Genomic DNA, 26,222 nt, shown 5'->3' on the forward strand with positions numbered 1-26,222 from the left:
TAGCAGAAAACTATAAATAAAAATTTAAATGCTCTAAACTGAGCATATGATGCAAAAGATCCATATAGTCAAATGTAGTCGATTCCAAATAATTGAGATTTTATGGCATTATTGTTGTGTTATACTTGCATCTATAGGAAAATATTTCATAGAACTTGATAGCATGATTGACAGAGGAACTCCTCTAGAAATGATATGTTTGCGAGGCTGGGTAAGCTAAGTACACATGCACCAAAATAAGTTACAAAAAATGAGCTTAAGCAAATAGTGTTACTTTAAGGTCTCAAACCAAGTCTATCTTCCATCCATAAAAAAGTCAGCATGGAATTCTAAGAAACTATAGTCAGATTCCATATGCACCGATTACACATACACCTACGTGGTCACAGTGACTATTAGCATGCATACCTACAGCCGATCACATGCAAGATGCATCGAGCCTCCTCACAATAAGGGCCTAGAGCATCTACAATACATGGGATCCATCACCTTCCAACATAACCAAGCTGTACAAATTATAGGAGGGGAAGTTGCAATAAAGAAATACCAAAAGGGCTCCCTCCTAACCCATCAAGAAGCTATACCTTTCTGGAATTCCTCTTGATCTTCCTGATTAGAACCAGACTAACAATTCTTTCAAAAGGAGGTCACCACGAAATTAGTCGTCAACAGGAAATCATCCTCTGTGGTGACGAAACTACCAACAAGACGAAGAGAATCAAAATGAACGCCCCGATGTCCGAACTATTTCAGGTTTTCTTTCTTTTCCTCCCGCCAAAAATCCCTTCTCGAACTCATACCTTGACCAAAACCATCCCATTGTAGGGTTTCCCAAGATTCAAAACAGTAAACCCTAAGATTTTGGTACCAACCCTAACCCTTGACGGACTCAAGAAGAGGCTTCCAACTGGAAAAGATACGATAGAAGATAAGAAATATTCGAGTGCAGATAAAGAACGCGAAGCTTCAAAGGAAATCGCACCTCAGAACGAGCAGTCGATGATGAGATCGAGATACGTTTTGACAGTAAGCCTCTCCTCTATATATATATATATATATATATATATATATATCCCTGTACGCTGCGGTATTTGCCGTCTGATTAGAAACGGATGGCCTACATTGAGCGCGGCTGTCTCATGTGAATTAGCACGGTCCACGTGGCAGAATGGTTTGCCTGACGTCCTGTAAATCCTTATTGAAATGAAGGGCGAATTTCCAATAAAAACTCATAATTTTAGAATTTTTTTATAGAGCATTTTAATTTTTAAAAATTCTCATAATATTTTTTTTCTCAAAATGACCATTCTATCTTCGCTAGCTATTGTCCTCCGTTTGTGGATTGTCTTTCTCTCTTCCCACGATCACCTACGCTTTTATGTATAAACTGCTTCGTTGATCATCCTCCTTTATCGCTCACATAAGTTCTTCCTATGATCACCTACGCTTTTATGTATAAATTGCTTCGTTGATCATCCTCTTTCATCGCACACATAAGTTAATACCGTCGATCACCATTCTCTTTGAGTGTGATGCCTTTGGAGCCCAACGAGAGATGAAATTGGCACAAGAAAAAAGAGGTAATAGTGGTTCTGATGAAGACGAGGAAAAAATAATCATTTCAGCGTTATCATTTATAATTTTTTAATAAATCATAAATAATTTATAATCATTTTAAATGCTATTTTATTTGAATTTGAATACAAATTACTGGAGAATTACTGGAGAATTTTGTGGGCCTTCAGCGTTGCTATTAATCAATCATGTTAAGTAGCATTACTGATCTCTGTCTGCCCTTTGCTAGAGAACCGACTAAATCAACATGTTTAGTAGCATTACTGATCTATGTACGCATCAGTTCTTTGATCGAGTTAGAGACAACTCTTTTCTATTATATATACTATATATTGTAGCCTAAAGATATTGCGAGTAGTTAAAATTAGATGAACTTTGTTATCTTTGCCTGCTAGCACAATATAATACCGCTCTTGGCAATGAACGAGCCAAATTATCTATCATGGCCTTTGCCACTTCCTACAACAAGAGATCAACAAATGAATGGTTGATTAGTAGCTCAAAATGTGATTGAGAATGAGTGTAGCTCATGAAGTAAATATGATAGACTGCTTGTATCCTATCAATAAATAAGACGAAACCGCATATGGAAACTCTTTTGAAGACGATTGATGCACTCAGAGTTACTCCAAAAGATCACCCGAGTCCTCGAGGAACCACCACTGTGAGGAGGCACGTTCCCTACCAACATCATCAAGAATGCCTCATCATAAGAGAACCTGGTCCAGCTTGTTCCTCAAATAGCAGTAGTACCTTTCTTGATGATAAAATGCTGGTCCATGAAGGAACGAAGACGGGAATCGATGTCACTAGCAACTAAAAATTCACCGATAAACATCCTCCTCCTCCTCAGCGCCACTGCTGTATGTTTCAAGATAGGCCTCTTCACCTTCATCCTGATATGGGCACAAGTCGTATATCAAAAAGCCATGTTATGGTGGGGAAAAAAGCTTTAGTTCCCGCAAAAAATACATTCAGTTACATTAACTTGCAGAAGAGGTTGGTTGAAGCTTTCCAAGGGATTTTAATGTTTACGAAAACTAGTTCATATACAAAATCCTACGTGTCGATCTACCTAGCTCATGGAAGAACCTACAGTTAGGCAAACATTATGTCATCCTTTTGATTGCCAAACTAGTTACTAGCAAATTGGCACGGGCAGATAACTGAAAGTTTGGATAGCTTTAGAAACAAATTATAGTGCATAGTTTACAAATGAACCTGAAAGACAATAGTCTGTGAACTCACCTCCACATCGTCATCCGAAAATAAATCAACCGGCAGGTCCAAGTCCTTCTCTCCTGGTCCCTTATCATCCTCCATTTGCTCCTGTAGACAAATGGCAGCAAATGAAACTAGTTCGAGAAGAACCAACATGTAGTCAAATATGGAATAAAAAAATGAAGAAATAACGGTTTCCAGAACAAAAAAAGTGAATTAACTAGATAATTCATACTAATTGAGATTTTAGAATCTGAATCTTCTCCTGTAGACTTGAAATATGATGAATCAGGGCCTGAAAATTCACACATTGTGGAAGAGATGGATCAGAAGAAGCACAACATCTGTGAGACAAAACAGAAGTAAATAAATGCAATGATGTTACCTCCCGTCTCTGAAGCTCTATAGAGCGTGCTAATGCCTGCCTCCTTGTCAACAGATTTTTGGACCTCAAAGTTGGAGGCCGCTGATAGTTCTTACCACGGTATATGATAATTGCAAAGCCCTTTGTAGTTTTATCAAGTGAAATCAATACTCCACCACTCTCAGCCTCAAGGGAAATTGCATAGTGTTTTACTTGTGCAAAACTTTTTCCCTTCACAAGAATCTTGACAAGTTCTCTATGCTTCCAGTTCAAGTGCATATTTTCAACAGTTCCATCAAAAACTCCCCGTCTCCCTGAGGAATGGACATAGAGTAATATGGTGAAAATAACTGTTAACCATCATCATCTGCATTAGATTCAAAACAGTCGAAAGCAATACAGATATACTGATCTTACCAAGAAGTAGAGCACCCCGCATCTTAAGACCAATGTTACGAAATAAGGCCCGCTCCTCATCACTGACAGTCTCTAAATCAATTGGAAGATCTGCTGGTTTCAGGAATTCCTGCACTTTGGCCAAAGCCTTCTCTGCTTTCCTGACCTTACTTTCTGCCTGATAATTGAAAGAGAATGTGATGTAGCTATTAATGATCAAGTTCAATAAAGTCCAAATGGCTTCCGATGGAAGCCTAAAGAGGGTAATCTTTGACATACAGTAGATATAGTGGAAATCTTACAAATACTAGCTTTCTTTCAAGGTATCGAACAAGAGATGCATGTTTAGCTAAAACCATATCCTTCTTTAGCATTTCTCTTTCCTCAGCACTAAATGGATTTCCCCAGCGACTCTTGGCCTCCAGAGTCTCTGCAAGTGTACCAGCAACTAATTGACCCTTACGACTTTTGACATGAGCAACTATCGATGTTGATGCCCTTAACCGGGCTATTTCTTCCTCATCCTGGTGAATAGTCGCTAGTTTCTGTTTCTCCGACAGCACCTCCATAACTGAAGATGTCACAAAATCATTACCTCTATAGAAGACGATATACTCCTTGTTCCTAGAAACAAGCACTCCCCCTGTCAATTTCTGCAGATAGATTTGTGAAGTTAGAACTATATTGCAGTTATAGTGACACCAATAAACAGACAATTTTTAACCCAAAAAACGAAAAAATATGACATGCACATGCAGAGAGAAGGGCAACATATGTACACTAGATTAGTTTGATGTACCAACCAAATGTCTGTTACATCCTAAGTGACCATGCAGATCAATTGTACATTAATTATTCAGGATAATTCTGCTGAGGTTTATTCATCTTTTTAAGTAGTATAACTTCATGTCATTTTCTTTGCACTCATATATACACTAATATATCATGTTTAGCAAACCAAATCTGCTGAAACATTTTAAAGGACCTCAAACCTTATAATTTGAGTTACTATTACAGATGAAAACACAATTCTCTTAGATGGAAAGAGAGCATTTCTTAGTAAAGCTTTTTATTGTAAGTCAACTCTTTTTTTTTTTTAATCTGAACAGATAATTTTTAGCACCTTGTTATCATTAGCAAACCACCAAGTATAAACTATGAGAACATGCATTCAAATGTTCAATTACAAAGGGATCCAAATCATTACTCTGCCATGTAATTCAGAGCCAGGAGTAACTTTTGGGGGGGTGTGAATAATAATAAATAAGTTATTTGTTAAAAATTCTAGAAGTATCGTAATTAACCTTAAACAAATTAGTCTTCCTTAAGCACTTATTTTAATATTGCAGATGAAAGATATATTCTCCTGGAATATTTCAGGAATTTGACAATACAATATTGTTATTTCAATTTGGTTAAAGCTTCCATTCTTTGGCATCAAAATATCATACTTAATGGTAACTGGTAAGAAGTTTGTATCCAGACACATACAATTGCCATATAGAGGAACTTATAGTAATAGTAATTTTGCAATTGACAATGAGGCAGAAAAGCGGAATCTTGTATGTTAGGGTAAATACACAGAGCTTACCATGAATGACATTATACACTAGGTAACTACAGATGCATTTGATACACGTGCAGCTTGCCATAGATTATATATCAGAAGGGTAACTACAGAATGTCATCTAAAACTAAAGGACAACCAAGGACAATGAGGCACTTAAAGGAATAGTAATTTTGCAATTGACAATGAGACAGAAAAGTGGAATCCTGTCTCTTAGGGTAAATACACAGAACTTGCCATGAATGACATTATACACAAGGTAACTACGGATGCATTTGATACACGTGCAACTTGCCATAGATTATATATCAGAAAGGTAGCTACAGAATGTCATCTAAAACTAAAGGCCAACCAAGGACAGCAAAATTTGGACCGCCACAGGCAGAAGTCCAAAAAAATTGTAATAACTGTTGAGAAGCTGCAAAATGGAAAAATAGTTGCCAGGATACTTGAAACATAACCAATGAGAGGCTGAAAAATGGAGAAATTTTCTGCTTCAAGAGAATAAACATCAATGTCAAAATTCTCTAAGCACTTCAACTGCTGGAAGAAACTGACCTCCAAAAACAATATTAACAGCTAGTGGATCAGCACTAAAAGGTATAGTTTGTAAACTTAAATAAATTAGAAATACCATGAAATTTATAAATTTGCTCATCATTACTGCTGGACCAGCAACTTGCCATGCCACCAAAAAAAAAGTGTAGGAACAAAAAAATCTTAAGCACAGTATAACAAAAAGGATAATCTCTAATCTTAAAGATGCTCCCTTATTCTTATGGGAACTTGCGCTCAGGAAACAAAGCATCGGATGGAAAGACTAACCAAGGAATCCAGACATCTTTGTGCAAACATTTAAATGCTTGATCTCGAAAGGCTTCAAGTTTACAAGAGGTTTACAGATAATATGTAGCTATTGCATATTCATGATTTTAGGTCCAAACTTGCAAGTTATAACCTGAACCACCAAAGAACGAAGAAATAATCCTCTCCAGAAGCAATAGCAAAAAAATACAATGCAAAAATCAGACTATAAGGTACTGTAATACAGAAAGTATGTGTATATAACATAGCCCTTGTGCCAATGAGATTGAGTAATTAACTAAGAAATTTATTCAAGAACATATTCAAATAAAAGAAAACACTATCATATGTCTAATTCCTACCCAATGTAAATCATGTAATATTATCCACCTTGATTTCTTCAGCCATTCTCTCATTAGATGTATTTGGTATACCACGTTTAATGGCTATCTTTGCGATAGAACTTTTCTCCCATAACTTCACAATAGCAGCAGCTAAGCCTTGGTGTTGCCTATTTCTTCCTACAGAATGGACAAATAATGATGGCATCTTACAAGAAAATGTGTATTATGTAAAAGACGGAGTAGATTTTTCATGAATTTGATAATCATGACATACCTAGAGCAAAATGAGGAGGCATTGTTCTAGCAAGTCTTCGCAGAGCTGTCATTTCTCTGTCTCTAAGAGTACTTCTGGTCTTGTAAGGAAGAAGTCTAAATGGTGGTGCATAACCAGGAATTACACCAGGAAGCAAGTCAGCATCAACTGGAAGTGGGTTACGACCAGACCAATCTTGATATCGTGGTCCCAACTGATCTAATATATTGTCAATATCAGAAGTATCTGAAAATTGTTCAGATGGTTTTCCGCAGGTAGAAGAATCAGCTGCAGATCTTCTTGAAATGTTAAATGACTCTTCTGATGGGTTCCCAGTAATATGAACGAAGTAATCCTTGATTGAAGGGATACAGTTAGAGTCAGTATTAGCAAGTTTTGAGTAGGTCTGGATGCATGGCAGTTCATATGTCATTCCCCTATATAGCACAACTGACCTTCCAGACCTCCAAATCACCAGACCTCCCGTTTTATTCTGGTAAAGTAATTTATGTTAGCTCTTAAATAAAAAGCCTTAGAGATGAAAAGTATTAATTTAATAAAGAGATAACAAAAGCAACAGAAACTAAAGCCAGGCCACTTGGAACAACAAGCAAGAATAGTCTTAGAATCAATTCTGCACTAAATTTAAAAACAATCATTTTTTCTTCAGAACTCGACAAACAAAATGAGAGACTAGGACTTATTAAGAAAAGCACAGAAGCCACCAAGGTCCAAGTTAAGAGACTAGAAGTCATTAAAGAGACTGCATGCGGTCAAGGTCTGTAATTAGAAGAAGTAAATGCACTCAAACAAGTCCATGAGTAGAGCATCAACATGAAGACAACTTTGCTAAAGACTTCAGATACCATGAGTTAAAAATGGCTAAATACCAATGCCAATCTCTTATCAAATGATTAATTATATACTGAAAAATTGTAAATCCATTGGAAGAGAAAAACACCATATATCCTAAGAATTGCAAGGAAAGATGCACTGATGTTTCTGTTTATAAAGGCAAATGGTTCGAGCTGATGGCTAATACAGAAGGGAAATTCAAAACCACCACTGCTGCATGAGATGGTTTCTATTAAAAGACAAAACATAAGCCACCCAAAATAGTATCTTATTTAAAGCATGGAATGATAGGATGCAGAAACTGTAAACTTCAATATTCAAGAATGGCCACCCACCCAAATGAAAATTTAAAAACATTAAAAATCGATCATGATAAAATGATGAATTACAGTGATTTGAAACCTCAAGAGCTCAATCTATTGCAGAAAATTATCTTTCATTAGTTCAGGCAGGCAGAAAAAGATGCAAATACCTAACTAATTTCCCAGAAGAGTGCATGCTACTATGTTTCTATTGGTTGATCAAATTCTAGATGGAATCTTTAGTTTCGAGAAACACAATGCATGCATATAAAGAAACTACTTTTGCAGATGCAAAATAAAAGATTACTTATGGATGAACTAGATTAACACAATGCATATATGGAACGAAAGATTGATTAGACAAGTTCTTCCTATAAGTTATAAATATAGATATAAGATAGACTGCTTGAGGATAACACACGAGACACATGGAGGATCTTATAGCAGCTGTCAAATATGAGACTTTGAAAGAACATCTACAACCATAAAAGATCCATAAGGATACCCACATTAGGAATAACAATACATAATTCACAAAGTTGAAATGGTCCATAAGCAACAGATACACACACAGAAGAGGAATTAGTTGCATCTAGTTTCTCACATTTTTAAGCTTTGTAATGCAAAGCAACAGATCAATAATCTTTTTCCATTCTTTTTGCTTGAACTGTCTTCGTCTTGTTAGGTTATATACTTCTTTATTCTTCGATCAGCTTGCTCAAACTTCAACAGCATTCTGAATTATGACATTTTGATCAAAACCTCTACACTCTCTTACAAGACAAACAACTTGGTCCAAGTGATATTAGTGTGAAATGGATATCAGTTAAGCAAATTGTGATACTATTATCTTCACTTTTCCCAGAATTAATGCTATCACAGACTTCTTTAGCATCAATGAGCTATCCTTTTGACAAATGAACATGCATTTAAAGACTGCAAATGCAGATTCTTAGAACGCTTAAAGATAGTTTTATTCGAGGGGAAGAACAATTACATGACAACAATCAATGTAACTTTAGTAAGAAAAACTAACCTCTAAAATCTCATGTGTTCTCTTCATGTTCAAACTAGGTGTGCCTTCAAACCTTAACTTGACCACCTCGGCGTCCTTCCACTTCTCATGAATGCTTTTCACAACTGCCTCAGTCACCCCTGCTGGCCCCACAGTCATCCTTTCTTTCATCCTTAATGCAGCATCTCTGAGCCTTCGTAGCTCTGGCTCTGGAATGGTCCTCTCTGCCAGTTCAGTGTTACTTCTTTGCAACTGCTCTCCCTCCTTAGAATCAGTCTCTCTCTCCCATGGTAATAACACTGGACTCACCAACTTAACGACATTATTGCCTGGATTAGACCCATGTTTAGAAGCAGACTTATCGAAAGAAGCACACACATTAATTTTGGGGGCACTTGAACCCATAGAATCCTTTAGTTTATCAACTATCACACTGACCCTACTCTTTCCTCCATTTTCATTCAAATCAAAGTCTCTTATAGGCAACTGAAATGCAACTTTGGGGTCCGTATCAGCTTCCAAAGGATCAACTCCATGGTCTCTGAATGAAGCACCTCCCACTGAACTCGTTTGAGAGGTCTTGTCAGTGGAAAGGACATGGAATCCTCCCTCGACAGAGACACCTGAATTATCACCGAAATTCAAGCTAGTCTTATTTTGGTCCGAGCAGCCTCTCCTCGTCGCATCCACGGAGGTCCCCTTGTGCCTCTCATCCTCTTCACCAAACTCAAAATTCTTCATCAAAGTCTCATTTACAAAACCAGAATGAATATGTTTTTGTCCATGTTCAGCTCCATGATCCCATGGAGCTGAAATCGACCGCTTCCTAAAAGGGATGCTCCTGCCATGGTTCGGAGGAATTTCATCAACAGAACGCTCCAAAGAACCGTCTGAAACTCCTGAATCTGAACATTTATCAACCACACTTCCGCCTAACTTCTCAACAATTAAATCCAAACTTGTTCTCCGTCGCTCTTCATCAAAGTTCTTAATTTGATCCCGAGAATCCAAATCGGCAGCCCCATAGTTACCTAAGGATCGATAGACAGGTGTACCCGGTGCAGACAAGCCCTGAGATGGCTGAATCTTTTGGTCCTGCCAGGGGAAAGAGGACCTGCCGGAGGAGATCTTTACGGACCATCGTTCGAGGGTCTGGTCGCAGAAACTTGGCCTGAGCTTTTTCTTCTTCGCATTCTTTCTCTTAGTATGGACGTCCGTATCCTTCTTCTCGAATTCGACTGGGCCTTCATCGGGTAATTCCTCACCGCCTGTCCGGAGAGCTTGAGAGGAGAGGCAAGCACTTGAACCACGGAGACAGGAACGGGAAAGAACCGATCTATGGATTCGAAGGAGAGGTGAGGGAGATGGAAAGGGAGAGAGGGAAAGCTGAGGGTTTAAGGCAGCGAAGGCAATCGCCATGAGAGAGAGAGGAGAGCAAACACCCTTGGGCTAAAAACAGCGGATAATATCCGCGTGTACAAGGAATCCGGATCATGATCCATCTTTGAGGATCCGATTCGAGCCGAACCCATTTCGAGCGGAGCCCACGAACGTGGTCCAATTGATGCGTTGACGTTGGACCCAGAGAAGCATCCGATTAGGAAACACGGATCAGGTTACAGACATGTAAGAGGATCCGAATCCAGCACGCTGTGATTTTTCTTGTCGGCTTATATGTGGATCGGCCAAAAAACAAACTGTAGTAAAAATCGTAACAGAGAAAAAGAGTAATGTCAAGAAGAACAGTGATAGTGAGATAGAATCCAAGTGTATATAGAAGAACAAGACCATGTCTGTCAATTATTAGCCCTCGCAGGAGAAGCATAATGGCCCTTCCAAGCACCAGCACTAGAATCCATAAAAGGATGAACAGCATCCTTAATTCCATGATAGCATCTAATTTAACATATACAGCTTCCATTATAGCATCCTTAGTTGACCATATACAGCATCTAATACAACACTTTTGAGATGAGTTTCTGATGGCAAATGCATTGCTAGGGCACATGCAGTACAAGTGTTACTCCAACGAAATGAAGAACACTGATAAATCTCTTTCTGGGAGGTCCATGACTTGATACAAGTCAACTAGATGATAAAGCAACAAAGGATTACAATTAGCTAAAGCATATAGTACACTGAAAATTCTAGAGTCTAGACTAATAAAGATTGTAGTTGCTTTACCTTCCAAGCTGGAAAAGAATGAGACCATCAACAAACAAACCACTGGAGTACACCAGGATCAGGGGGTGACACATGCTTTAGAGGATTTGGGTGATTAATGATATGTAGTTATCTTGAACCAGCTTCTGCAGGCTGTTGTTGAGGTGGCGAGCTTTCAAAGAGGTCGACCTCCCCCACACCAATAGGTGGCCCGATGCTGCATCGATTGGTGTTGTGTATTGCAATGGCATCCTTTATCTTCTGAAACTGAAAAGATAAAAGAAGATGATCAGTGCCCATCTTCCTTCCATGAAGCATGTGAGACCACAGAAAATGGCTTCGTTATCATTGGCATATGTTTCTCATCCAGCAAAAAAAACACTATAAATCCAAGATATTGTCATTCAAATTCAAACCACACAATTTGCCATCTTCTGTGCTACTGGTGATTAAAGATAACAAGAAGTCTCTTCTGTCACCAGGTCAAGGGGATGGCAGAGTTAAATGAAGTCATTAACAAAGAAATGGGTAACACCACAAATTTAGACCTTGAATTTGTGCCAATTAACATTATAAACCTTAAGTTACAGTCAAGCTTTGTTGTTAGTTTCTCTAGCCACAACTAAATTTGCTGACCTAGAATAGATGTCGACGACAAATGTTGTTTGACGTATATATATATACCAATCGGAACACCAAGGAAATTGATGCCTGACATGCCCTAGATGTATGTTCTTGAATTATATTGAACTCCTCTCGTAACTTTTGTCATCGACGTTTATGCTAAGTAAGCAACTCAAAGCCCATTGTACAACCACATTAACTTTCTGTCTTGCGGATGGATGTTGATGATAGGACTTGCTCGAAATGTTAACTAAAGTTTAGGGAGATAATTGGTACAAATAGAAGTTGAAAAACATAATTTAATTTATCCAAAGTTCAACAACCCCAAAAGTACATATATTATAATATGACTTGCTCACCTTTGCCAAGGAACATGAAAAAGATTCCAACAGTCCATCAGCACCTCGATAGAAATGGAAATAAGGAAGCACTCTAACGTTCAGCCTTTTGCACATTGGCTTGTTCTCATCAAAATTCACCTTGATGAATACTATGTCTGGATTTTCTTGTACTGTTTTGCAAAGCTGTAGTGTATTTGAAAGAAGGAGAATGAATTAATCTACTCAGAAACTCAATCAAGAAAAGGAACACGATAAGTTATTTTTAAAACAATTCTGAGTATAGTGGAATTAAATAAATAAAATTATCAGACAATCTCCAAATTCAAGATATCCAATGCAAGTGCTTAAAATTCAAAATAATAGATGTTACCGAATGTTCATAAACTTGCCAAGAAAATTAAAGGTAAGTCAACATTTGTAGTTGATAGTTCAAAATGCATACATGTTTCTAGCATTGACACATGTATAAGGCTTACATGTTGTCAAAAACACTACTCATTTCGGTAAACTCAATAAAGCATGAAACAACAATCAAAGATCAAGGTCATATCTATGTGAAAATGATGGAAAATGATGAGGACAGTCTAATAGACATATGACTGGCACACAAAATACAGTAAATATGCTTGCAATATATGTTAGAGTGCTTTGGTAATCCAGTAAGCTCTTCATGTAGAGCATAACTCAGATATGCAATGCCTAGTGATGATAATGATAATGATAATGATAATGACAACAAGAAGATGTTGTAAGGCCCAACTATTTCAGGGTCACGGTAGGAGACAAACCGACAACCTTTTAATCCAGTCATATATAGTTGTCCACTATGCCATGTGGTTATTGCATAATACACCAAGTAATTGCAGATGATGTTTTATGCCTTATAGACTAGATAATAGAAATAAATTTTATTGTCATCTTTGAGTAGGAAATCCTATTTTTTCAACTTACATAGTATAGTTGGAAAAGTATTTGAGCTCTGACGACTAGTTTTCAAGAGAGATTGAAATCAGTGTCAGTGTTTACCTTGTTGAACTTAAGCAGCCTTCAAAGAAAAATGATGAACAAATTTTCAAATTAGTGTTAGCTATTTGAGTCTAGCTACTTATTCCATCCCTATCGTCTACCAGATATCAGGGAGAAAAAGCAGATCACTGTTGTTTGACAAGAAAAGAAGGATACTGAACAAGTTACTAGAGGTGCTACACCAGTGATGTTATCCGATTTATGGAATTACAAATCTACGATCTCAAAGTACCAAGATAACTTGCTAATACAACCTCTAAAATATGAGGGAACCAATTCTAGCCCAAGATGTTAACTGGTCTAGAAATCAGTATATACAGTATCATGTGAGTTGATTTGTTCCAAAATCCTGTGCTAGATATAAGTTCATGCAATTTTTCTCATAGCACATTCAGAATTGGCAAATTCCACAATAGTTGACGCATCCTGAACAAAAAGAGCCATTAACTAAATACAAATAAGTGCATAGTTCGAGCAGAGGGTTGCTCTAAAGCTTTTCATTTTGAGCATTCCTCTGACTGATTCCTATAACTGTAATATCCCAGTTCAGTCTCATGTCACAAGTAGGAGACTTGGATAGAATTATATGGGCTCTATGGGTCTGATATCAATAACTTGGGCTCCAGTATTAACTGATGGTTCGAGCCCAATAAAATTAATGGGTTTGTCTATGAGTTAGAACAATGACAAATAGTACCAGAGGCAATGTTACAATATGAAGCCATCGATGAGTTGAGTGTCATGTGCACCATGTTAGAGTTTGATTTTATGCTATGTTGGTCTTTGTTGGGACATCAGGTCTTCACCCTGATTTAATTCCATATAAAAAATTAGAGAAGACTTGGATGAACTTAAGGCTAGATGACCTTATTACCATTAACTTAGGTTTAACTATTTTGAGGCAGTGATTCAATGTCAACAAATTATGCTTCACTTATCTCATTGGGTCATGACAATAACTCTCTTGATTTATTCTTGTTCTTGCATACACATTGGCCATAATAAAGTGCAATTTCCCATATTATGCATAACACAGCAAAAAACAACGAAGGATATAGTTTGAAGATTAGAGAAGACTCGGATGAACTTAAGTCTAAATGACCTTACTACCATTAACTTAGGTTTAAGTATTTGAAGGCAGTGATTCAAACTCAACAAACTATGGGTCACTTATCCCATTGGGTTGCGACAATAACTCTATTGATTTATTCTTGTTCTTCTCTACACATCGGCCATCATAAAGTGCAATTTCCCATATTATGCATAAGATAGTAAAAAACAATGAAGGATATACTCTGTGAACAAATACAAAAGCCTTGATCACCGAGAACAACGAATAAAAGAGGATTATGCTTTGAAGGTAAAACAAAGGATATGCAACATAAAATCAACACTTAACCAAAGAAGACTAAGAGTATTATGTTTGACTTTGCAAAGCAACTAAACCACAATAATTGAACTTTTAATCATGAACAATTTAACCAAAGCAGCAGAATCATAAATCCACATAAAGAAATTAAAGTAGCACTCGTAAAATGGCACAAGAAACTAAAAGGAAGAGCCAAGAGATAACATGAAGTTACCTTGGGATACAAGGCTCGACAAGAAGCACACCATGTGCCATAGAACTCAACAATTACGAGTTTATCACCAGCTTCTTTTAGTGCATGTATAAACTCTTCTGTTGAATGAACATCGATCATATTTGGCCCTGCATTTTTTTCCCACCACTTTGGCCTCTCATCCTCAGTGACAACTGCATGTACCTGAAATCAGTGTCCAGTGAATAACTTCCAGTGTGAAGTGCCGTACAAGTATTATTCTTGATTGTTTATATAAAAGTGGTATATCTATTCGCTAGAAAGGTAACTTCTAGAATGAGAGAGTGGCAGAAATTAAAATATTACCATCGAACACAATAACAGAGATGTGCCTGATTTGACAAGATGACGAGCACCTATATGCTTCTCACACATGCGATACGGAAAAATCAATAGAAAGAATGAAAGTAAGTTACCACTAGCATGAGAACATCTGAGAAAATTTAAGAGGTTATCTGTTGTTGCAGTTAAATAACATCAAGATGCATATTTTTCCTAAAAATTCATATAATGGATGGGCAGCCACTGATATTCTCCTCAGAATCAACTGAATCTTTCAAATATTATAAATCAGTATATTCTTCTTCGCGTTTACACTCCAGCAATTATTTTCTTCTTGTGTGATGGTTTCTCTGCTTGACTCGCATGAGACATATTTTATGATCGTCACACAAAACCACGTCAAGCATGACTCGCCTTCCTCAACAGAAAGTAATGCCTTGAGAAGTTTCAACATGATACGTATTCTAAATTTGAAACTCCTTAGTGAACTTGGCAGGGCATAGTTATGTTGGTCTTTCAATGGTTATCTTTCTTCACTATTAGTATGAAGTCTCAACAAAGACGAACTTTTACTGCCACAAAGGCACAAACGTAGGGCTACTACCTTGCAAGCTCGCACCACAACACCAAGAAGGTATGCACGCTAATGTACTGAAACATAAAAAAGATGAGATCGTAGCTACATCTCGCAAATCAAGAAATCAACCATGGAATCTGATCGTACTAGAATTTAGATCACAAATTCACCAAAATTAGTCTAAAGTTTCGTGGCCCTTTGAAACTCAAATCCCTCTCAAGAAAGGGAATCTGTTTTCTATTATTTTCACCGCAAAGTGATATGTGACCAATTCATTAAAAAAGATTCAAAACATGAACAAGAACAAAAGTTTGAATTCAATGTGGGGAGGAAAGAAAGATCCAAGAAAAGGTGGCCTCTACCTTCAAGTGATCAAATCGCCTGGGAGGGAAGGTGAGGGCCACCGAAGCCGCACCGTGGCGACGCTGGTGCGACACCCTTGATCGAGGTGAGTCCAGAACGGGCGGCTGAAGAGGCGGAGGAGGAGGAGGAGGAGAAGCGACGGGCGAGAGGCGGAGGTAAGCGTTGGCCATCTTAAGGCAGAGAGGATGAGGAGCCGAAAGAGAAGCCGTTCTTCTTCTTCGTCGGCTTCTCCAATCCCGGCCTGGGCCTCCTTTCCTCCCTCCGTGCTCTGGCTTCTCCAATCCCCGCCTCAATTGTCTCTTTCCTCCCTCCTACTGCCCACCGCGCTCGCCACGGAGGAGGAAGAAGGCACCGGGAGAGAGCGTCTTAACGAAGCAATGGGTATAGACGACTCACGTTTGCCCCCTGATGTGGCTCTCGTCGCGTGTGGAAATGGAAATGTTATGGGTCGAGACAGAGACCGGTGGAAGAAGAGCGGTCCAAACGCAGGTCGGGCGGAGGCTTTGCGCGTAGTGCACAAACATTTCCTCAAACACTTAGGCGACAGCGACCTTTTCCCCTTAATTTTGTGGAGTTATGCGGCATGCATATTCTAAGAAGAATAAACAAATCCCATCACAAAAATATTAAGATGCATATTCATGAAGAATAAATAAATCTTATCACAAAAAAGAATAAGTAAATAAGCATTTACTGTCACCCATGCAACAAATCTGTGGGAAAAGTAAGATTTCATCTCTTCATTGCGCTTTCAGAAAAAAAAAAAAAAAAAGCAAAGACATAAGTGACCACAGATCATCAAGAACAAAGATATTGTTTCAAACCAATAAAAAATTAACCTCCGTGAATGCAGCTGATAATGTTACAGGAAAGGAGATGACAACAACAAAGTTACAAGTGTTCTACAGCCAATCCAAGATACAAACAGCTCTAGTAACAAGAGCAACACCAGTGAATCTTTGCAGACTGCTTTCTCATGGTCTTGTTGCATGTTGCAACAAGACTCTGGTTTGGGAGTCTCTGCAGAGCCAACCCTGGTCAAGTAATCAGTTGCTCATCTTTAAATAATGGTACATGATCGCGGTCTAGAAAACAAGATAATGCTATAAAAAACGCAGCTCACGGCCCCATGTTTAATTCATGGGGTCTTGGCGAAACCGTCATTGGCTGCCATATAAACATGATAGACTTAAGGATATGCTTGCCCGTCTATCTATCCCAACCATCCGCTCTACTAGCAAATTCCCACTTCGAGGGAAGAGCACCGTACAAGGCTGAGAACTTGGACAAGCAGTTGGTACGGATGTCATAGTGCACCTGCGTGTTACGACTAATTGCAGCAGTCGACAGCTTGGATGTATCGATAGCCCAAGCAGGATGAACATACTCCACAGTTCTCTCTGAACTCGCATTTGAATACAGAAAATTCATCAGCAAGTCCTCGCAATTGAAGAACTGGTTGACCAAGACTCTTCCTTCTGTTGCTTCCTGGCTCCCGTATCTCTTAAAAGCATATTCACTGTCCATAAAGGCCGCACCGGTCAGTATTACATTGTAGCCATTTTTCCCCCGAGCATACCTCTCATTTCTATACTGCAAAGGACTGCCATCTACCAGCCGTGGATAGAAACCTACTAGCCTGTCAGGATTCTCCCTCCAGACCCTGAACCCTTTCTCGATGTCGTCACACGCCATCATTATATCATCATCTAGTTCAAGAACTGCTCTGGTTTTAATCAGAGGGTCCACCTTGAACCTGTTGTTGAGAGAATTGAGCTCTTCCACGCGTATCCTGACAGGCACAACAGAATCAAACTCCTCCTCACTAGGAGGTTTTCCTTTGTTCCAAACAACAACTATTTCTCTTACAGATTCACATCGAGAGTAGTGTTTGACATATAGCTTTAAGTTCCAAATACGGGCTTCATAAGTCATTGTAACCATCGTAAATTGAGAGTATTGACCTCCAAACAAGTAAGCCTCTTCTGCACCATTGCCTCCTAATAGAAAATGCACAGATGTGCATGCAAAAGCTATGCCCACAAGAACAAGGAAGCTGAGAACTACCTTTCCAGAGCATGTTTTAGGATTTACTCTTGCTCTGATAGAAGAACCGTATCTATTCATGCCTGCAAGATATCTCCGAGCCCTCAAGTTAATATGTGGACGAGTTCTAAGCCAAGATGATTCATTTCTCCTACTAGATGTCACACAACAGTTTACTGCACCAACAAAGAAGCCTATGGACATGATCAGTAAAAGGAGCAGCAGGGTAAACGTGCAACCTAAGAGAAAACGAGTTGTGGAATCACCAGAAGGAACACGATCTCCATCCATAACTGCAATCCAGTTACCTGAAGGGAGCTGCTGGGCATCCAAATGGTGGTATCTGATGCCATTCCAGGCATTTCGACCTTTCTTTGGTTCTTCAATACCCAGCTTGACAGGAACCTCCTTGAACTCTTCTCTGTTTAGTTTTTCAACTTTGTAAATTTGGATTCTTCGTCCATATGTCCCACCACAGTCCTGGCCCAAGCGATACAAAGAGCCTTCATATATAAAGGGTCTTCCCCCATTTCGAGCTCCCAAGCTTTTGTCAGCTCTATATATAGGATTTTTTGGATGTTGTTTCCAGGGCCCAAGCGGTGAGCTACTGTACCATATTTCAAGTTCTGCATTCTTCTCAATACCAAACCGAGTAAAATCTGAAGCAAACAGCCAATAGTGTCCCTCGTACTGGATTAATGAGGCATCTACAAGGGGTTTCCTTATGAGAACCTTCTCCAAAGTCCATTTTAGTGGGAAGTTTACTGCTCGGTAGAGTCGAAGCTCTCCCTTCTTGTTCCCCTCAGGCATCATATAAATCTGGGGAAAACATTTCAAGTTGGAAGTTAGGTTTAGGAAACATAAATAATGAGAAATGAGTAGAACATTCTTGCGTGCAACTATTATCTGACTCGTTGTTAGGATCTTACAATTCAATAATCCAAGTATTATGATGCAGACCAAATGGCCCAAAATGACCTCATCTGTACCATGCATTGACATTCCCTAGGTTCATAACAAACTACAGGTGAAACAACAACTTTGTTTCCTAACCGTATTCGATTCATATACAACAATTGATTAAAAAAAGTATCATATTTGTTTCCTAACCATGTGATCATAGACTTGAGGTAGGTGTGCCTAGGTTAGCTTCATAGAACTGATAACTGTGCTTCAGTCACACTTGTTAGACATGATGCTTTATTATTCTCTATTCGTATGATTTTAGGCTAATGTGTTTCCATATAGGGCAAACCTTGAAATATCATGTTAAAAGAAATATTAGAATTATATCTAAGATTCCTTCATAGTAGCATTAGACTAAGGACCTCTGTGATATTTGATTTGATCCCGAACCATGCTGTAGTAATCATTATATGTATATAATGCAGAAAACTACACATGTCAGCTTTGGATTACTTGGTTCTGGTAGCTGAAAACAAATGGATAAGACAAATGCCAATCTTCCTCTAAAGCAATGCCCAGAAATTCCCATGTGCCACCTTGATCAAAACTTCTTGCAACACCAATGTCACCTTTCATCGTAGTGGTACTTTTCGACTCAAAGAACAAGTACAGAACAGAATCCTGAACAAAATGGACTGCATCAGATAAAACTGCAATGATGTAACATAGAAAATTATGTAGCACATATGGAACGTATAAGCATAGTGTGCACTAAGTCAGGCAAACAAAGATCAGGTAGAAAACAATTCTCCAGAGCTAGAAAATCACAATACAATGACTAACAAATGACTCGATGAAATAAGTAGACTAAATAATAGGATGCAAACCCAAAGTCCCTTAGAAACACTATAGAGACACAAAACATAAAAGGAACCTGCAGAAGTTTGAGCTTATCGAACATTATGAAAACATAAAGAGGCACAGAATCTTCTTGGTGCTTTGCTATTTACAGAATGGTATAAGAATGTGTTCTGTTCTATTCTGAACAACCAATAAGCGGAAGAGAGCAGTTAGAACATAAACAGAACCTACCAAATGTAAGAATAAACATACACAGAGAACCATATCGCCATCTATACAATAAGATATCAGTATCCAGTGCCAGTAACGTCACCTGATGGGTGCTCAATTATGTACTGAACATGATTATCAAAGAGTTTTCATATGATACTACAATAAGCCATCCAAGAATCAACAGCCTAACAGGCTTGAAGTGATTTACTCGACAGACCAGGCCAAAGCAGCCCAAGTTCAAGATGAATTAGTAGTTGGTTATAGGAATTTCACCATTTTAAGTTACCTCTCAATGGTCCACGATATATTAACATAATAACAAAAATAAAACTCTTATCCGATTTATTTTCTGATTGAAGAGATTTAACCAGAGCATTGTATTATTTGGAGGAATTTCAAAACAAATCCATGCACTTGGAAGTCAAGTCAAGATCTTGACACATCATGGAAGCCAAATCAGGTTAGATCAGTTCACAACATCTTCCTACACATTGGCAGACTCAGCATCCCTAGCAAGCGTTGTCTCTTTTTAAGCATACCAAATATAACATAATTATTCTGTGTCCAAGATTATCTTTATAGCTTAAAGTATCACCAGACTTCGTATCACGATAGGGATGGGAGAAGGAAAAAAGCAAATTAGGAGAATGGACGTTACGGTTTTGTTATTATTGTAGTTGTAAATTATTAGTCAATAAACCTGTAGGTATCAAAATTGAATCAAGTCATCTTCTTTCTACCTCAAAAAATATATACTAAATATAAAATCCAAAAAAATAGCTCTTTCGATCCTGTAATCTTGAAGCAAAGAGTACTATAGTTGTATGTGCAAGAAAAAAGGTTCTTTCTAATAGATATGTGATCCAACATGACAACCGGTACAAGATTTTCACTTATGTTTTCTCCACACAAAGTAGAGAATGGAGCAACGGACCTGAACATAAAGGAACGGATCCGCAACGAAATTGCTCGGATGCCCTGCTCTCGACGGTGATGCACAGGTTAACACAGGATTCGCGATAGGCCATGCTGAATTGTTGGCGTTGCTGCTACCAAGCTGCTTTCTCATAGAAATGAAAGACGATCATAAGCGTGAAGACTTCCCCATTGAGATAAAGAGAGCATAACCAAACCTACCAATTCGATAGGGGAAAGCGAAAAGGGGCTCTTCCCGTAGTACACGCCAACGGACCAGGAACCTTCGCTGTCCGGCCGGCAACCGACGAGGGTCGGATCGGAGCGGCGGGAGGAGGAGATGACGAGCCAGAAGAATGCGACGGCGACGAGCCCGGAGGCGGCGAGGGAGCCGAGGAGGAAGGAGACGGCAGAGGGGGAACGGGCAAGGAACCCCAAGGGCGCCCACCTCCACCGGATCCGCGGGGCCATGAAGAGGCAGCAGCGGCAGTAATCCCAGACAGCTCTCGGATTCTCCGCCCTCATCCCTTTCCTCCCCCCCATTTCCGCGATCGGAGCCCTCGCATCCCCGCTTCAGATCGGAGGAGGAGGAGGAGAGAGGGAAGGTCAAAGAGTAAAGCAAAGGCGAAGCCTTCCCTGAATGCGAGCTGGCGGAAAGGATGCGAATCTACAAACCCAAGTGGAGGAGGATATAATTATTTTGAGGAGGCAGTGAGTACCAGTCGGGGGAGGAGGAAACGAGGGAGAGGAAGAAGAAGACGGCGTCGCGTGTTGACTTGACGGGAAACCATGGCGACGGCGGAGAGTTCCTTCTTTGGGTTGATCTTAAATTGTCCACGAATCACACAGTACTCGTGATCCGGAACCTCCATCGGGCCCGCCAACGGAGACAGCGATGATTGGTGTCGCGACCGGACTCGCGACTTAAGTTATCCTGGTCGATGGTGCGCCGATCACTACGCGCCACGTATAATTTTATTTTTATGATTTTTTAATACTTTAATATGCCTCGAGCTCATTTTTCTCTCCTTCATTAATATAATATAAGCGACACAAACCTAATCCAATCAATGAGTTGATTTCTCACTAACAAGCGAAATTAAAGATAACTTTTAGTAAATATTACTGTGATATAATTAAATTTTGTTTTCCTATGCTAAGTAAGGTTAAATGTATTTTTAAGTTATATTTTTATGAAAAAAATTAGTATGGTATCACTTTATTTTCTTCAATTGTGGTTGCTTCTTTCTACTTTGTCTCTACATCTCTACTATTTCTCTTTGCCTTTTATCGTTGATTTGACCCAGCTTCATCGTAGATGATAAGCTTATTTAGTTTCGTATTGAATTAGAACTCCAATCAATCAAATGCCTTAGATGCATTTTGAAGATAAGAGTTAGTCTTGAATGGCATTTCACCCTCGTCGATTGTTCAAGTTAAAGTTCATACCTTCATCTTGATCGTGAAAAGATCACGTATGGTTTGAATCTATAAGCGGCGACAATCTCATTTTTACTTTTTTTTCTAAGTAGAATGCATATTTTTTTTAAAGTATCATTAAGTTTGAGTTAATAGATATTGGAATCTACTTATGTGGTATGCTGACTTATAATACAGGGTTAATACATTTTAGCACTTGTAATTTTAGGTATTAATCTTTTAAGTCCTTACGGTTTACTCGTATATAAAATAATCATTATATTTTTTAAATTGTAGCATATAAGTCCCTTCCATCAAGCCTAAGTTAATAGACATTAGAATCTACTTACGTGGCATGCTAACTCATGATAAAGTGTTAAGGTCCATTATAACCCTTAATTTTAATCATTGATCTTTTAAGCTAGTATGATTTACTCGTATATAAAATAATTCTTATATTTTTTAAAAAATAATATATAGATTTTAAAATGTGGACCGATTACCTAATCAATTTTCTTCGAAATGAGCCTTTACCACGATCTGGTGAGCGACATGCTAGCCTTGCCTTGATATCTGTCGTAGAGGGAGAAGCCTCTTAGTACCTACGATAGTCGAGAAGGCCATAATGGAGAGCTGATCCCCCAGGCCCAAAGAGAAAACCACTAATCATATTGCATACTTCAGCATTTGGAGCTTCTCTCCTGTCATGTTTTGACTCACGTCCAACACTATCACTGGATCAATCAGGGCATGGAGAAGGGTGAAGGATCCTATCAATGGTGCTTTTACCTTAAGAGCCACTATGTAATTTTAGTATCTCTACTCTTTCGAGAGCAAGGGCGCTTGTGGCATCACACTCACAAGGACACCACTAGCCCTAACCTCGATGTCGACCGACGAAATACTCCTCTGTCAGTGCGACTAGCAAATCGGGCGTAAGAGGCCGAGAGGAGCTCATAGAACTCGTCCTCTCATTCTATATTCTTCGTCTCCTTATCGTCATAAGCTTCTTTATTCTTATCCTCGTAAGCTGCTTTTGGTATATGATTAAGAATTATAAGATTGTACGACAATACCCAATAATATTAATTAAAATTTAAGACTTTTAGAAATTTTTTACATGTGCACATGAATTATAATTCTCAATTATAAGAATTATAATATTCTCAATTGATATAATATTTGTATATCAATATTATTATAATTTTCAAATGGATGATACATTTAAAGATATTTTCCGAATAACATTGAAAAGATATATATCATAAATTTAATATATTATTTTATTTAATTTTAAATTTTAATATAAATTTTTTTATATACAAAAGTAATATAATCATAAATTTTTTTATGTTTATATTTCTCATCTTCGGTCATGTCGCCTGCCTCGTTTCCCGCTTGCCACCGTCAATCAATGACGGGACAAACACGTGGCCTCACGGTTTGTCCTGGTCCGCACCTCCATCGAGAGAACCGGCGGGGGTTGGGGTGATGTGTCTCAGGCTCTCCTTGGCCGACGTCGTCGTGAACGCCGGTGCAGTAGGGAGTCGAAGGAAGTCACGGGTCGAACGAAGAGTAATCTCTTTTGTAGACAAAAAGGGATCTGAATTCCAATTATTATCGTTCAAATATTATATAACATGCGTGCTTGGATCTCAATTCCAACGGCAATTGCATCATGATAAGATTATCCAGAATTAAGGTTGGAGCAGCCAATCTGTCTTCCTCCACGTGCTGTTACTCGCTCTGAGACGCGCAACTATCGAGCTCAGTCTCGATGTCTATAGGACCTCGCATGCCCATCGTCGAGCTCCGTCACTGCGAAGAGCCAAAGGAGGAAGAGATCGGATCGACTTAGAATTCCCACCGTAAATGGGTTCGGAGGAAGGCGGCTCCTCTTCGCCCCTCCTCCGCCGGCCCACTTTGTTCCCCAGAAGCCCCCAAAGGTCCCTCTTTTTCTGCTTCGCCCTTCTCCTCCTCCTCGCTGCCGCCGCCCTTTTCCTCTCCTCGCTCCTCTCTTCGACGCAGGATCATCGCCCCCCGGCCGCTCGACCCCTCGCCAAGCTCTCCCGCCCCGTCGTGCTCCTCATCTCCTCCGATGGATTCCGCTTCGGTTACCAATTCAAGGCGCTCACCCCCAACATCCGCCGCCTCATCGCCGGCGGCACCGAGGCCGAAGAGGGCCTCATCCCCGTCTTCCCTACCGCCACCTTCCCCAACCACTACTCCATTGTCACCGGTCTCTACCCGGCCCACCACGGCATCGTCTACAATTACTTCGTCGACCCGGTGTCCGGAGATCGCTTCACGACGGGGAGCCACGAGCCTCGGTGGTGGCTTGGCGAGCCGCTCTGGGAGACCGTCGCCGCCCAGGGGTTCAACTCTGCCGCCTACTTCTGGCCGGGATCCGAGGTGATCAAAGGTTCGTGGACATGCCCTGCCAAATTTTGTCCCAGATATAATGGATCCGTGCCCTTTGAGGAAAGGGTTGATACTGTCTTAGGGTACTTTGATCTACCCAAAGATGAGATGCCTGCTTTCATTTCGCTCTACTTCGAGGACCCGGATTCACAAGGTCATATCGTCGGGCCTGATCATCCGGATATTACTAAGGCTGTAGTTCGAATCGACGAGATGATAGGCAGATTGATCTCCGGATTGGAGAAAAGAGGAATCTTTGAGGATGTGACCATAATTCTGGTTGGCGATCATGGCATGGTCGGCAATTGTGGTGGCAAACAGATCTATCTTAATGATTTATCCCCATGGATTAATATCCCAGAGAGTTGGGTACAGTCGTCCAGTCCTCTGCTTGTGATCCGACCCCCTGAGAATGTCTCCTCCTCAGATGTGGTGGCCAAAATGAACAGAGGGTTGAGTTCGGGCAAAGTCAACAATGGGGAGTATCTGAGAGTGTACCTAAAGGAGGATTTGCCTGATCGACTACATTATTATGCGAGTTATAGGATTTCACCAATCGTTGGTTTAGTAGCTGAAGGGTATAAAGTGGCACGGGAAATGACAGACACTTGCGAGTGTGGAGGAGCCCATGGCTATGACAATGCCTTCTTTTCTATGAGGACCATCTTTGTGGCGCATGGACCACGGTTTGAGAGGGGCGCAAAGATTCCATCATTTGAGAATGTGGAGATATACAATTTGGTCACAGCCATTCTTAAGCTACAGGGTGCGCCGAATAATGGGTCAGCCTCATTTCCCAATTCTGTCCTTCTGCCAAGTTATTGACATGTAGGCTGTGGAAACTTGTTTGCTAAAATGGTTATGTGCACAGTTAATTTAAGTTCGACCTTTATGTAATCACGATGATGACCATTCTATCCAATGGACAAATTTTCAGTAAGTCACTATTGCGTTCATTTTATGCATCCCTCCTTTTTATGTTGGTAAGATAAAACTATGATCTATCATCACTAGATGCTTCCATTGCCGTTGGCAGATTATACATTATTTTAGTCTATAACACATGCGAAAAAACAAATTTCTTCCTGACTTGCTCTATTTTTCTGTATATTAGCTCCTGATCTCAATTTGGAATATGCCTCTTTGTCTGTGGGACAAAAGTTGCATTTATTTGATCCTCCTCAGATCTACGATGGTAGGATTCTCATGGTAAAACCGTACATGAAGAAATCAAAACATGTTGCACACCATATCTGGAATACTCTGCCTGTGGTTCTGAAAATACAAGTGGATTACCTTGATAATGGATGAAGGGCAATTTACATGTGGTCATGAATCATCGGCAGGCTGTTATTATCATCTTTTAGTGCTGAATACTGTGGTGGGCTTAAACAGCTTGGCAGGTGTATGATGGTACCTTCGCTCCAAAACAGAGGCAGCAACTACTTATAATAAGCTGCACAGCCATGAGAAATGTCTATAATACTGTTTGGTTGTCAAACCATCCTATCAATTATAGTTTGGATGGTTCTTATTTCACATGTTCATGTCCTTATTGTATTGAAATATATTCAATTCAACCAGATCAATCTATCATGCATAACACCTGATGCAATGTTTCATATATAAGTTGAATTTTATTTCTTCCGTTGAGGTATTTATCTCCTTGTTGTTGCATGTAACAATATCAAAGAATACTGAACGGCTTAGTTGGATTAGATGCAATGAACGATGTCAATGCTTTCTTTACTGAGTGCATCTCAACAAG

The 26,222-nt window shown here is 39.4% G+C and overlaps 4 protein-coding genes across 8 annotated transcripts; 1 reads left to right on the top strand and 3 right to left on the bottom strand.

Annotated features, from left to right (window-relative positions):
- Positions 1-2,047: 2,047 nt before the first annotated feature.
- On the bottom strand, positions 2,048-10,415 carry LOC135581963 (CRM-domain containing factor CFM3, chloroplastic/mitochondrial-like). 3 transcript variants are annotated; one of them, XR_010489132.1, is made up of 10 exons: positions 8,718-10,415; positions 6,546-7,017; positions 6,318-6,448; positions 3,859-4,209; positions 3,578-3,734; positions 3,182-3,474; positions 3,032-3,091; positions 2,824-2,904; positions 2,329-2,471; positions 2,048-2,256 (listed from the first exon to the last, which is right to left on the bottom strand). XR_010489132.1 is itself a non-coding variant. In XM_018830266.2 (10 exons), the coding sequence occupies exons 1-10, from the start codon at positions 10,113-10,115 to the stop codon at positions 2,400-2,402; spliced, it is 2,850 nt and encodes a 949-aa protein (XP_018685811.2). In that variant the 5' UTR covers positions 10,116-10,415; the 3' UTR covers positions 2,048-2,399. The 3 variants fall into 3 exon arrangements, 2 of the variants coding, with proteins under 2 accessions (XP_018685811.2, XP_064976009.1); XM_018830266.2 differs by having other exon boundaries at positions 2,048-2,471; positions 3,859-3,986; positions 4,152-4,209; XM_065119937.1 differs by having other exon boundaries at positions 2,048-2,471.
- Positions 10,416-10,545: 130 nt separating this feature from the next.
- Positions 10,546-16,088, bottom strand: LOC135618752 (thioredoxin-like 2, chloroplastic). 2 transcript variants are annotated; one of them, XR_010489133.1, is made up of 5 exons: positions 15,673-16,080; positions 14,434-14,616; positions 11,843-12,007; positions 10,881-11,126; positions 10,546-10,784 (listed from the first exon to the last, which is right to left on the bottom strand). XR_010489133.1 is itself a non-coding variant. In XM_065119941.1 (4 exons), the coding sequence occupies exons 1-4, from the start codon at positions 15,841-15,843 to the stop codon at positions 10,989-10,991; spliced, it is 657 nt and encodes a 218-aa protein (XP_064976013.1). In that variant the 5' UTR covers positions 15,844-16,088; the 3' UTR covers positions 10,546-10,988. The 2 variants fall into 2 exon arrangements, 1 of the variants encoding a protein (XP_064976013.1); XM_065119941.1 differs by having other exon boundaries at positions 10,546-11,126; positions 15,673-16,088.
- Positions 16,089-16,486: 398 nt separating this feature from the next.
- LOC135618750 (glucosamine inositolphosphorylceramide transferase 1-like) lies at positions 16,487-21,433 on the bottom strand. 2 transcript variants are annotated; one of them, XM_065119939.1, is made up of 5 exons: positions 20,837-21,433; positions 20,634-20,756; positions 19,139-19,306; positions 17,986-18,538; positions 16,487-17,895 (listed from the first exon to the last, which is right to left on the bottom strand). In XM_065119939.1, the coding sequence occupies exons 1-5, from the start codon at positions 21,155-21,157 to the stop codon at positions 16,883-16,885; spliced, it is 2,178 nt and encodes a 725-aa protein (XP_064976011.1). In that variant the 5' UTR covers positions 21,158-21,433; the 3' UTR covers positions 16,487-16,882. The 2 variants fall into 2 exon arrangements, with proteins under 2 accessions (XP_064976011.1, XP_064976010.1); XM_065119938.1 differs by having other exon boundaries at positions 16,487-18,538.
- A 2,010-nt stretch (positions 21,434-23,443) lies between these two features.
- LOC135618751 (uncharacterized) lies at positions 23,444-25,394 on the top strand. Its single transcript, XM_065119940.1, has one exon. It carries the CDS (start codon positions 23,906-23,908, stop codon positions 25,277-25,279), a length of 1,374 nt encoding a protein of 457 aa, XP_064976012.1. The 5' UTR covers positions 23,444-23,905; the 3' UTR covers positions 25,280-25,394.
- The last annotated feature ends 828 nt before the right edge of the window (positions 25,395-26,222 follow it).

Source organism: Musa acuminata, chromosome BXJ2-8 (assembly GCF_036884655.1).
Source record: "Musa acuminata AAA Group cultivar baxijiao chromosome BXJ2-8, Cavendish_Baxijiao_AAA, whole genome shotgun sequence".
Taxonomy (NCBI): Eukaryota; Viridiplantae; Streptophyta; class Magnoliopsida; order Zingiberales; family Musaceae; genus Musa; species Musa acuminata.